This window comes from Crocuta crocuta, unplaced genomic scaffold (assembly GCF_008692635.1).
Source record: "Crocuta crocuta isolate KB4526 unplaced genomic scaffold, BGI_CrCroc_1.0 scaffold57, whole genome shotgun sequence".
NCBI classification, from domain to species: domain Eukaryota; kingdom Metazoa; phylum Chordata; class Mammalia; order Carnivora; family Hyaenidae; genus Crocuta; species Crocuta crocuta.
The window spans coordinates 3,852,567-3,864,823 of NW_027532163.1; the positions used below are offsets into that span (position 1 = coordinate 3,852,567).

At 47.5% G+C, this 12,257-nt stretch overlaps 1 protein-coding gene across 2 annotated transcripts in view; it reads left to right on the forward strand.

The window, feature by feature from the left end:
- The first annotated feature begins 995 nt into the window (after positions 1-995).
- SEL1L3 (SEL1L family member 3) overlaps positions 996-12,257 on the forward strand; it is a 90,714-nt gene continuing 79,452 nt past the window's right edge. The window contains exons 1-2 of one of the 2 annotated variants that reach the window (XM_077776574.1): positions 996-1,561; positions 12,052-12,196. In XM_077776574.1, coding sequence (XP_077632700.1) covers positions 1,288-1,561; positions 12,052-12,196 — 419 coding nt within the window. In that variant the 5' untranslated portion in view covers positions 996-1,287. The remainder of the gene's footprint in view (positions 1,562-12,051; positions 12,197-12,257) is intronic. The other variant, XM_077776575.1, reaches the window with a different exon arrangement.

Here is a 12,257-nt window from a genome sequence, read left to right on the forward strand (position 1 = left end):
AAATAAAACATTAAAAAATTTAAAAAATAAAAAAGAAGGATTTCAGTTGGTCTACGTCCTCTCCAGCGGTTGTTAGTTTTGTTTTGTTTTCTGTTTTTGGATAATGGTCATACGAATGGTGTGAAGTGGTCCAAAGTCATCTTTTTGCTATTGCGTCTTGGATGCCTGAATCACAAAGTCATATTCAGAAGAGCTCTTAGCGCCTATCCACCAGCGCCTTATGCCCAAAACATTGCCTTGATCTCGTGACCAGCTTCTGGGATTTCTTCTGGAAGGAATGTCCATTTTAAGAGGTCTTCATCATTTAAAGGACTAGGTAAATACACACGTGGCTAAAATCCTTCTTGGCACACGGAACACCATCCATGATGAAAGAATCAGACAACGCAGCCTGTGGTCCGAGCCCGGGCTGTGTGTGATTTGGAGCAGCGAAACCTCCCGCTGGTCCATCCGTCACGCATGCTTGTCCTGGCTCAGAACTTACGGGGGAAAAAGAGGCCAGGTTGGCATCCCGGTCACGCTCCCTCTCGAGTGCACTTTGAACTCTTCTTCCACCCTTTGATTTGCCTGAGTCTGATCACCATATGAAGTCAGGACAATAGTTTGGAAAGGTGTGAAGCTGGCTCATCCCTTTTTTCCACGCCAAGGCAGGTTCGCACCTACTGGATTTGTTGCAAACTAGCTCCTCCATATGGAAACCAACTCTGGAATGATTGCCACGGAGCTTTGAAAGACACATTTTGATCAGCAGATGCTACTGAGTCCGGGGAGAGAGTTTAATGTGGCCTAATCTTCATTCGTGTGTGTGTGTGTTGGTTTTTCTCTAATTGTTCAGTAACGGTTTTGCCATCTTTTATGTCCCACGTTCTCCGCTTTATGTAGACGGATATTTTTGTATCCCAGAAAAATGATTCACATATCTGTTAATATGATGATTTTTTAAACTTTCTGTATTTCTTTCTTCTGTTTTGTTTTTTTTTTCCTTTTCAGAACGTTGTGCCGTCTTTGGGCAGGCAGACGTCTCTGACGACATCGGTAACACCCAAAGCTGAACAGAGCTTGGCTTACAAAGACTTTATTTATTTCGCCGCCTTTGAAGGGAACGTCCGCAATGTTTCTGAAGTCTCGGTTGAGTATTTATGCTCTCAGCCTTGTGTTGTGAATCTGGAAGCAGTTGTCTCATCCGAGTTCAGAAGTAGCATCCCCGTGTACAAAAAGAGGTGGAAAAATGAAAAGCATCTTCACACCAGCAGGACACAAATAGTGCATGTGAAATTTCCAAGCATCATGGTTTACAGAGATGATTATTTCATCAGACACTCCATTTCGGTATCCGCGGTGATACTACGCGCCTGGATTACTCACAAATATAGTGGTGGAGACTTGAATGTTAAATGGGAGGAAAATTTGCTACATGCTGTAGCTAAGAATTATACTCTGCTGAAGACGGTCCCGCCTTTCGAACGCCCTTTCAAAGACCATCAAGTGTGCCTTGAGTGGAACATGGATTATATTTGGAACCTTCGGGCAAACAAGATTCCCCAGTGTCCTCTTGAAAATGGTAGGTCATTTGCCTTGCAAGGAACCTAATGCTTGTTTCTTCAGATAGTGTGTATCACGCACAAGAGGATGGCAGGAGAAGGTTCTCATACCAGCAGTGGGGGGAGGCGAGGAAAATGGCGGGCACACTGAGGCTGTAGTTTAGGACTTCGGGGAGAAAGAGGGAGGGAGTAAAACGGTGAAGAGAGGGGATTAGTAGGAGAGAAGAGACTGCACTGGAGGGTCACAGAGGTCATGGAGGGACCTTGAGAGACTTGGGTCTGAAGTTGGAAAGGAACGTTATTACCACCGAAACAGGCTCTGGGAAGGTCTTCCTCCCTCTCTCCCCTCATGAACCCTTCGAGTATCAGTTATTTTTAGGTGGAGTGTTTTCTTCCTGGAGGAGATGAGAACCAAAGGAGCCTTTGTGTCAGGCAAGAAGTCACACGGGAGTTTTCGGCCCACCGTAACTGGGTTCAGCTCCTCACTCTGCCACTTTGTGCCTGAGTAGCCTTGGAATTCTGGGAGCCTCAGTTTTCTTACCTGTAAAAACGGGATAATAAGGAACAATTCCCTCAGAGCAGTGCTGCGAAAGTTAAATGAGACGTAATTGGGTTAACACACAACCAGCCCTCAGCAAAATTAGCCATCATGATGATGCAGTCCTAACTCTGCATTTTATCCTAAATGTTACACGGTCATAGCCACCGAAAGACCAACACAGGAGATTCCCGTGCCTGTCCTTAAGCGCCGGGGTTGGAGATCTCTGGCTCTGGAGAGAACTTAGAAGTTCTCTCCATTGGTAAGAGAGGCACCTTTCTGTGTGGATACTGACTGCCTGCCAGCCCTTCTGCGCATCCTATAACGGGGAGCCAACCTGGGCATGCCCCCAGCACTCACCTGGAGCCTGGCAGTGCTTCCTGAAGTGTGGCCCCAAGACCAGTTGCCACAGAGTCACCCAGGGCTCTTGTAAATGCAGATTTCCAGGCCGTATCCATCTCCTGCTCAGTCGGGATCTGTGGGGCGCAGGGCCCTGAAATCAGCATTTTAAATACACTCCCGTGAGTCTGATGTATCTTAAAGCTTGGGGGCCTCTAAAGCAGCAGCAGCAGGGCAGTAGGACTTTGATCTAGAGTAACTGTGGCCCAACCCCCAGGTGGGCTTGGAGGGCGAAGAGCACCCATGGGCCTGTGACCACACACCCTTCCTCGGGAGGTGCCTGACCACTCCTTGTCTGGTTGAAGGCAAGATGACTTCAGAACACTGAGAAGACAATGGCCATGAATATGTCCCGGGGCCACCCCCAAACAGCCCTGCATATAATGACAACTTAAAGCATCTATGCAACCATATAGTTGTTCAGAGGCTACTTACCATAGACTGAACACAGTAGCCATTAAAAATATCTCTTTCTTTTGAAATAATTCTAGATTTGCAAGAAGTTGCAAAAATGGTAGAGAGTCTTGTGTATCCGGCTTCCCCCTAAGGGTGACGTCTATCCTAACTGTAGCGCGACATCCAGCCCTCGAGACTGATGTGGATCTAGTACTGTTGAACTAGACTGCAGACCTTATTCAGAACCCACCAGTTTTTACATGCGCTTTTGCGTGTATTTAGTTCCATGCAATCTTATCCTGCGTTCTGTCTGATTAGCCTTGTTCTGTGTCTGCCTTATTCCTATTCCATGCCTCGGTGGTGTTTTTAAATACAGATAATGGAGAAGAAGAAGGCAGATTCCTTTTCTGTGCGTATGCGGGTTGGGGGTAGGGCTGGGTGGGTAATTAACCAGTGGAGCTGCCTGCATTTTGATGATCAGTGTGCATCCTTCTTCCAGGCAGAACCCCATGCTAGCATCTTTCTGGAATGCCTTCCGCAGGGACACCTAATTTATTAAGGAGAAGGAAGCACCAGGCGCATACAGCCGGTTTTGATTTGCCTCCGATTTCGTCAGGGCGTAATGATTCCATTTCATGTTTGGCAAATCACATATTTCTCATTGAACAATGACTAAATTGCAAGCTGGAAGTTTTTAAATGAAGTCATTTATGGACTGGCCGAGGTCTTAGGGCGCCCGAACCTACCCTTAACGTGTGAGCTGCCTTTTCTTTCTTTCGTTGTTCCTTCCCACAGTCACGGCGCTTTGGAAGAGCGCAATGGGATTTTTCTCCCCACCTTCTTCCGAGCATTACTTTTGGGGTGAGAACAAATCCAATAAAAGCATAATGCAGAGGAAAATCTTTTCTAATAATTGAAGTCACCAAAAACGGGGGGGAAGGGGCTCCAGTCACTCTCAGACCGGCTCTGTGGGCATGGCTGTGATTTCTCCACCAGAAAGGGGAACATTTCCTCTCTCTCTCTTGAAAAGAGGAATCAAAAGAGCCTCTGCGGCAGCCCCGTGGAAAGTGTCCACGACCTTAGTTCTTGATATGGCTGTGCGAGGGAAGGGGGCCAGGCCTCTGGCTCATTCTTAGCAGGGGCTTCTTTATTCGGCTCTGGGTGAACAAGAGTCAAGTCAGAACAACAAGATGGCATTAGGGAGCCGCGGGGGGGCCTTTCATGTCTGTTCCCCTCGCAGTCCGCAGCCAGCACTGGCGTGGGGTGAGGGGGGCCGTTTTCTGTGTCGAGTGCCTGGTGTGCTACACAGGGCTCCATGTCTGAACTGAAGTGCCCCCTGACTTGCTTTCATTTTCTTTTTCCTTTACAAAGAGAGAGCAAGCCAAGGTCCCCATGCACGGCTGCTCTGTGAGTGCGGCTGAGTGCCTCTCCACCTAAGGCTTAGGTTAGGCTCCCGAGGGGAGGGCTGTGTGCACCCAGACATACCTCCCGTCNGACGTTTGGTGGACGGGCGGGTAGACTTTTGTCCGGCCCTGCTGAGAAAACCTTGCCCGGATCAGGAGTCAGCAGCCTTGCAGCGCACGTGTGTGCCAAGGCTTGGCCACGTGCCCTCCCGGTGCACCTGCTCCAGCTGCATTCTGGGCCTGTGGGCCATAGGTGGCCAGGCTCACCACACCTGCGGCTCTGCTCGCTATTGTCCGTTTCCTGCGGGGAGGAGACCAGGCGTGAGCAGTCATCCCTCAGCAGTTACACGTGTGCCTGACTCATGCATGATCATCGAGAAAAATCTGCAGCACAGGCAGGAACCCTAGGCCCCCTCGGACTTCTCTTCGTGCCCATCCTGCCATGAGAGGTGACGGGTCCGCTGGTCCTGTGACCCCGTCTTCAGACGAGGGTGCAGAGTCAATCGCTGCTCAACATGTTTATGGCTGTCCTGCTGGCCTGTGTTACAGCCTGGCTTTGCCCTCATTGCAGCTGGTGCAAGTGGGTCACACCGCCCCCCACAGGCGGTCCCTCCCATTACAGTGAGGAAGAGCCTGCCCAAGACCCTTCCCATGGCCCCTGCAAGGTGTCCCCGACCTCTTCCCGTACCCTTGCTGCCACCTCTCTTGCCACGCCCCCTCTGTCCACCTGCTTCGGCCACACGAGCCTGATTGCCCCTCCTTGAGCTTCCCAAGTTCATTGTCCCTTTGGGACATTTATGTCCCTGCTCCCTTCCCCCACGTGGCTTGCTCCCTTGTGTCAGGCCTCTGTGCTCATGTCATCTCAGGAGAGAAGACTCTCTTGACCACTTTATCTATGACGGCAGCCCTGCCCCTTCTGCTCCCACCCCATCGTCATCTATCTTTATTTTCCTTCTCTGCCTTATCGTCACCAGACATTGTAATTAAATATGCGTCATTGCTTTTTTGCCTGTTGAGTGTCTCTGTCTGGTAGGCAAGCTTCGTAATGCCAAGGTCCTGGCTTGTTTTGTGCGGAGCCCACCGCAGCCCCTACACGCACCGGGCATGCGGTGACTATTTGTGAATTGAGTGATGAATGCTCTTGGCCACGGGGCAAGGACCTTTTTCTCGTCTGGCTGTGTGTGACCATCACACTGTGACATCCTCGCACAGCTGTGTTGTCACATTAGGGAGCATGCAGGGGTAGTGGGCGGCTGTGTGCCGTCCCTAGGCTCACACACACCCTCACACACACCCCACAGCTGCTGGGACAGAGTCCCTCTGGGAGGTGCTGGTTAAGGATGCAACCTCTTGGTCAGTGATGCTTCTTGACGACCACACGTGAGCTCACCTTTGCCCTGCCCTCGTGGTTTGAGTCTGCGATTCCTCACCTCCTGCCTTGACTAAATCAATTTCTTTTATGGGGGGTGGGGAAGAAGGGATAGCCCTCCCCACTGCCCCCCAATACCTCCTCCCCTCTGCCACACCAGTGGCAAAAATCATACCCATATTTCGGGTAGCCAGCTCAAATTCTCCCTCCTCCCCCGCCCCTGACCTGAACGTTGTTTTTCTTTTCTTTTTTTCACTCCCGACACCAGACATTAATTCTCCACCCTCTGATTTCCCTAGCCTTTCTGTTGGTACTTGTTTCCCCACACAAGGTGTCTCACGTGCAGGTCAGCCAAACAAAGAATGACTGAGCACCTACTGTATATCAATTTCTTTCCTAAGTCAGGAGGCTCAAAGATGCAGACATGGCCCCTCTGTCTATAGGTGCTTAACGGGGCCGGAAAACCAGCTGCCAATAGTGGCAGCCATTTTCCGTTCCTGAGTACTCACTGTGTGGTAGGCATCGTGCTAAGCGCTTTATGTATCTCATTTAATCTGCTCAGCGCCCTCCTGTCACGTTTGCAGAGGAGGTAACTGACTCAGAGACGTAGAGTGACTTGGCTCAGGTCACAGTGCTCCTCACGACAGAGCAGAGATTGGAACGCAGGTAGTCGGGTTCCCAACCCCTACACGTAACTATTAGTCTCTACCACGGAGGGACGTCATGAGACTATTGACTTTAAGTCATTCGTTCACTGAAGACGTTACTGAGCCGTCTCCATGCGTGCAGAACGTTGTTTGGCTTCTTCACAGAGGAGGTGCCATTTGAACAGAGACTTGAAGGATGACTGGAGTTTTTCATAGGAAAAGAGGAGAGGGAACGGCCTCCAGGGAGAAGGGAAAGCGTGAACGAGGAGTGCAGCCGGGCGGCGGAATGGCTGCGAGCCTGCCTCTCTGGATGTGAGGGCCGGCAAGCAGGTTTTATCTTGCACACCAGCTCTGAGTGTTGGGGGTGGCCACCTAGAGCCTGTGTGTTGAGAAGGATTCTGGGGCCTAGTCTGGGCCTAGTGAGAGGGGCGTGTGGACCGTTACCGGTGTCTGCCAAGGGGTGGCGATGTGGAGTAGCAGCTTCCTGCTCTGTGTCTGTTCACCCAGGTAGCTGAGTCTCAGGTGTGAGTTGGGCAATTCAGGAAATTGCACCAGAATAGCAGGTTGGGGCCACACTTTGAAGGTTCATAAACACCATGCTAAGGTGTGTTAAGCATTCCGCCCTACTGTCTGTCTGTGTGAACATTTTTCTGATCTTCCCTTTCAGGACAAAGATTGGGGACCGTGGCAGTTTCCTTCTTTTCCATTCTCTTTTCCTTTTGCTAAAGAATCCAGTCTCATCTTCAGATCCAAAGGATTAGAAGTGTGATTTCTTATAACAAAATTCCATTACAACAAAGTAATGGAAAGACTGAGTCAGATATTGGAGCCAGGCTTTACCTGTCTCTGTGAAAAATACCAGTTTATGCAGTGAGAGTATTTAAGTCAATGACATGATGATAATGTTTATAACTATGAGAACTATGTATTTGGCACTTTTATTAAAAAAAAGAGAGAGAGACTTATTTCTCTCCCCCCCCCGCATTAATCATGGTATCTGAATTTCTCAGTAATAATGCTAATTAATGCCTAGCATCTGCCTTGCCCTTTATGATTTTCAGAATACTTTTTCTGTGCACATTGTCTCATTTAATCCTCATAATAGTCCCATGAGAAAGAGTATTATTCTCATCCTTTCTTTTCAGAGGAGAAAACCACAGCTCAGCTGGTTTAACAGGAGTCCAAGCTTCCTGATTCCTTCGACTTTCTATGCCGCCTCTCTGAAATATGCTAATACAGCCCTAACCCAGGTTCTAAATTAGAAGGAATACTCTTTTTTTAAGTTGAATTTTTACTGATGTGAATCATCCTGTTTTCCTCACCCACTGGACTTTGTCTCTTTGAAGCAGATTGAATAGCCGCAGAGGCCCAGGGCGGGGAGGCCTCGGAATGTGGCTGTCCCCCTCTCCCTGCCTGCGTGGAAATGCTCAGACTTTGTTCTCTGCCTTGTTAGCCTAAAAAGGAATACACACACCTGGTAAAAAATTCATATAGCTTAAAAGGGATTGGAAGGAGAGCGAGTTCCCACCCACTCTGCATTCAAGTCCTTTTCCTAAAGGCACACTCACTAACACTGGTTTCTGCATATCCTTCCAGAAATTTTCTCTGCTCTTATGAGCATTAAGTTGATGGCCTGTCTCCTCATACACACATGGGAAGATACTATAAACTCTGTCCTATGCTCATTAACAATACAGCAGAGAATTTTCTATACACTGCATATTACACGACCTCAAGTTTTTCGATAGCTGCTTAGCAAATCCTGTTACCTGACAGCCCATAATTTACTTAACCTGTCCCCTGCTGATGGTCACGCAGGTCATTTCCAGTACTTTACTATTGACAACAAGGTTTCGCAGAACATCCCTATACATGTATCTTTGTACACACCTACAAGTGTGTTCGGAGGATAAATTCCTGGGAGTGGAATTTATTTTATTCTTAACACTCCTACTATTGAATATTCCAGACTTCCCTACTCGCCCACTTCACTGCCTGGTATCCTTTGGAGGGAAGTTCTGACCTAAATCATACTTGCTAGAAAATTGAGTTTTAGTTCTCAGGCTTTGCTTTTAAAGAAAATGAGACACTTAAACACTCCTGCCTTTTAATGTCCTGTGTTTGGAAAGGACCGTTGACTTAACTGTACTCTAGCTTGCCTTCTCCCGCTCGGAAAATCTTAACTTCTTTTCCTCCTGTTTCCACTTACAGACTTTTAGCTGGTTATTTTTTGCCTCAAGATTATCTCTAACTTCTCCACAAACGGGGTGAGGGCTTCCCTGTGTCACTGTGGTGGTGTTTGAAGTATGTCCTCAGGAGGGTTTTGTTATGTGGAAATGGGACCGTCTCCAGAGCAGGTGTCCATGCCGGGGCTCTGATCACCCTGTTGGACTGGAGAATGGGCTATATGACCAACCCCAGCCACCGCAGTCAGATTAGATGGGGGTCCTGGTCAGTCTCCACAGGCGCTAGCCGTAGTGCTGAAGAAGGATGGTGCTGGAGGCTTTTGCTGAGCCAAGCTGTACCCTGAAGGAGAGCCTGGGTGGGTAGTAGTGGTGAGGCCCTGGAGGGTCAACGCAGCACCCATCCTCTAACCAATATAGGCTTATTTCAGTGTTTTAACCACCAGTGAGGCTGCATAGGGGCAAGCCAGCTGACCCCCAGCATGAGTTCTCTTTGATAAGGCCTTTGGGATACGATGTGGTGTAATAAGAAATCCATTGGGTTGGTAGTGGGAGACCAGCTTTGAGTCATACCTGCATCTCTTATTAGCCATAAAGCCTTCAGTGAGACACTTAACACTTTCCTTGTCTCCAAATGAAGGATTTTGTTCCATACAAAATCTAATGCTTCTTCTTGCTCTAAAGTTTGAGGAAATAAAACAAGCAAAACAGTCAAGGTGGTGGGTTCCAAACTTGAATTGTTTTCCTGGTATTTTATGTTTATGGGGGAAGGGTCTGCAAGCAGAGAGACTGTGATCGGATTTGGGAAATATGGGGCACGTTATAGATTTGTGAAACGTGTTGAGCAAGAGAGAGGCAGGTTTAAATCCTGACCTGGCCACACTGTGTTCATCTGTCCATTCATCTATTCATTCATTCACTCCCTCAGCATCTGTGGAGAGTCACGTGGTGGGTGCTGTTCTGGGCTCCAGGGATGGGGTCATGATTGAAGTAATGTCCCTGATCTCTTGGGAGTTATAGTCTAGAGGAAACTGGGCAAGCCACTTACCTCTTTGGACCTAAATTTTCGACTTAAGTTTTTCTACCTGTAAACTTTTTAATGGGGAATGACACTGGTACTCTTCAGTCTAGTGCCCATGACAGCCATCACCAGTCAAGCATCCCACTCCAAGCAGCCACAACCAGTTCATAGAAAACAAGCCTATATGTTATCCTAGCATCCTAACTCCAGAATTTCATTCTTAGTATCTCTAAGTAAATGGGAAGACAGTATTATACTGAAGAAAAAATTGCAGTAGAATTCCAAAATAGAACTATTGAAGCTGTAGATCTTACAGGAAAACCACGATCGCTTTGGTTTTTGTTGGATACGAAAGGTATGTGTTTTTGTAAAATTATCTTAGATCTTTCAGTCTCAGATTTTTCCATCCACATCTTTTGCTGCAAGTTCTCCTGCTCAGCCCACTTTACTTTGATCCCTGGATAAAGGAGAGGCGCATCAGCATTGACTTTTAACTCCTTTCACTTTGGAAATCTCTTTATGAAGCCTCCTTTTCCTGGAGTCAGGTTGGGCAGAATCAAATCCTGCTCCTTTTGATAAATGTTTCTAGTGCACACAAGGTAGCTCAACGGCAATCACTAGCAGAAGGCCTCCTACGGGCTAACGTGGCCATCTGGCCTTTTATGTTCCACTCCACGTGGTGGAAGCCAAACCAAGGTTGGGCTGACAGCAACGTCTTGGTGATTTTCCCCTCAGATTCCAAAGACAGCTTTGCAGTATTTCCATTTGTATTCCCCGCTTCCCGTCCCCATAATCAACCAGCAAGTCCACTGCACCCAAGGGGCTCAAATTGTGAAGAAAAAAAACTTGCATTGTTTCCGTTGGAATTGACACTTTCTGAGTTTTCAGATGCCTCTCTATCTCTCACAAAACAGGGAGGTGGGTACTGGGGACAACTTGGCTCTATTTTACTTAATTCTATTAGATATACTCACAGGGGTCGGAGATTATGAACACTTGGCTCTTGTGATTTCTAAGTTGTTTTTTTTTAATTTTTAATGTTTGTTTTTTTTTTAATTTTGAGAAAGAGAGAGGGGCAGAGCACAAGGGGGGAGGGGCAGAGACAGAGGGAGAAACAGAATCCGAAGCAGGCTCCAGGCTCTGAGCTGTCAGCACAGAGCCCGACGTGGGGCTAGAGCTCACGAACTGCGAGATCATGACCTGAGCTGAAGTCGGATGCTTAACCGACTGAGCCACCCAGGAGCCCCTCTAAGTTTTAATGAACCAGAGGTACCTCTCTCTATAATAAAACATTTCTCTCCACTGAGGATTGAGAGCTGGGTCTCCAGTATCCCAGGCTGAGGCTCCCGTAGTCTGTAATCTTTGTCATATAGCCATTTGGTAATCGGCACTGAACTTACCTCTATCCTTTTCAATGTAAGAAACCCAGGAGAATAGGTGGTGTCCACCATTTAATCATGGACCTTTCAACCAAAGAGTGTTTTAAGAAAGAGGACAGGGATCTTTATTCCTCAGCTGAATTCAGTGATATTTTTTTCTTTGAGGGGGGATGGGTATGGAAATAAAAAAAAAAAATCATTCTGGCCTTGTTTAAAGCAGTAGGTATTAAATATAGATAAGTCAGTTCTCCTTTTAAGACTTGTTAAGGACATCCCTGTCTTCTCCAGAGCCACAGAATTCTCCCACATTTGCAAAATGAAGTGGAAGACTCTCTAGTTTTAAGGGCTTTGGTTAGTCACTTTTGCAGAGCGTAATGTGTGGAGTATATTGGAAAGCCTGCACAGACTCAAAAAACCTGTGCGCTCTTGAGGGCCTGGATTCTGAAACCCAACTGCTTGTGTTTGAATCTCAGCTCCCCCTCTTATTATTTAATCCTCTCTAGGGCTCAGTTTTTTCATCTGTTGAATGAGGATAATAATAGAACCCACTTCATAGACTGTTGTGAAATTAAATGAGATTATTCCTGGGACGGTACGCGTGGCACATTGCCTGGCATATTCTGTGTTATATAAACGTTAGCTAACCATTTTGGCAGTTGCGCCACCATTTCCTCATCTGTAGAATGGGGATAATAATGAGGAGTCAATGAATCTCTCTATATAGTTGGCTGGCTAGGTGAGATGTAGATACATTACAGCAGCGTGGACCCTAGCGAATGCTACTCATGTGATAATTGTCACTGTTGTTACACAAACTCCAAATGCTTTCCGTATCGTTGGAAGGCGGCATGTAAAATGGTTAAGAACCCAAGCTCTGAGTCTACCACTTATTTATTAGCCGTAACCTTAGGCGAGTCATTTTACCTCTATGCCTCAGGCTTTTCATCTGTGTTTTGGGGCCAGTAATACAATCTCCTTTATAGGGTTTACTATGAAAATGAATTGAGACTGCTCTCTGTCAAGTACTTAGCAAGCGCTCGACATGTAGTCAGCATTCCATAAATGATTGCTCATATTTTCAGAGTTGTTTTAACTGTTTGATTGGAGCTAGGAAGAGGGTCCCGGGAAGAATGTGCTTTGGGAAACAGTGCTTTCTGGAGATAATTGAAAGGCAGCCGTCTTGCTGTTTGCAGATGTGGTCACCCTCCTGGGCTTTCTCTATGCCTCCAGCGGAGAAAACACAGGCATTGTGAAGAAGTTCCCGAGGTTTCACAACCGAGAGCTGGAGGCCACCCGACGCCAGCGGATAGATTACCCAGTGTAAGAATGGGCAGATGATGGGCTGGGGGTGGGGGGGTGTGGAAGAGAGGGGAGGCACTCC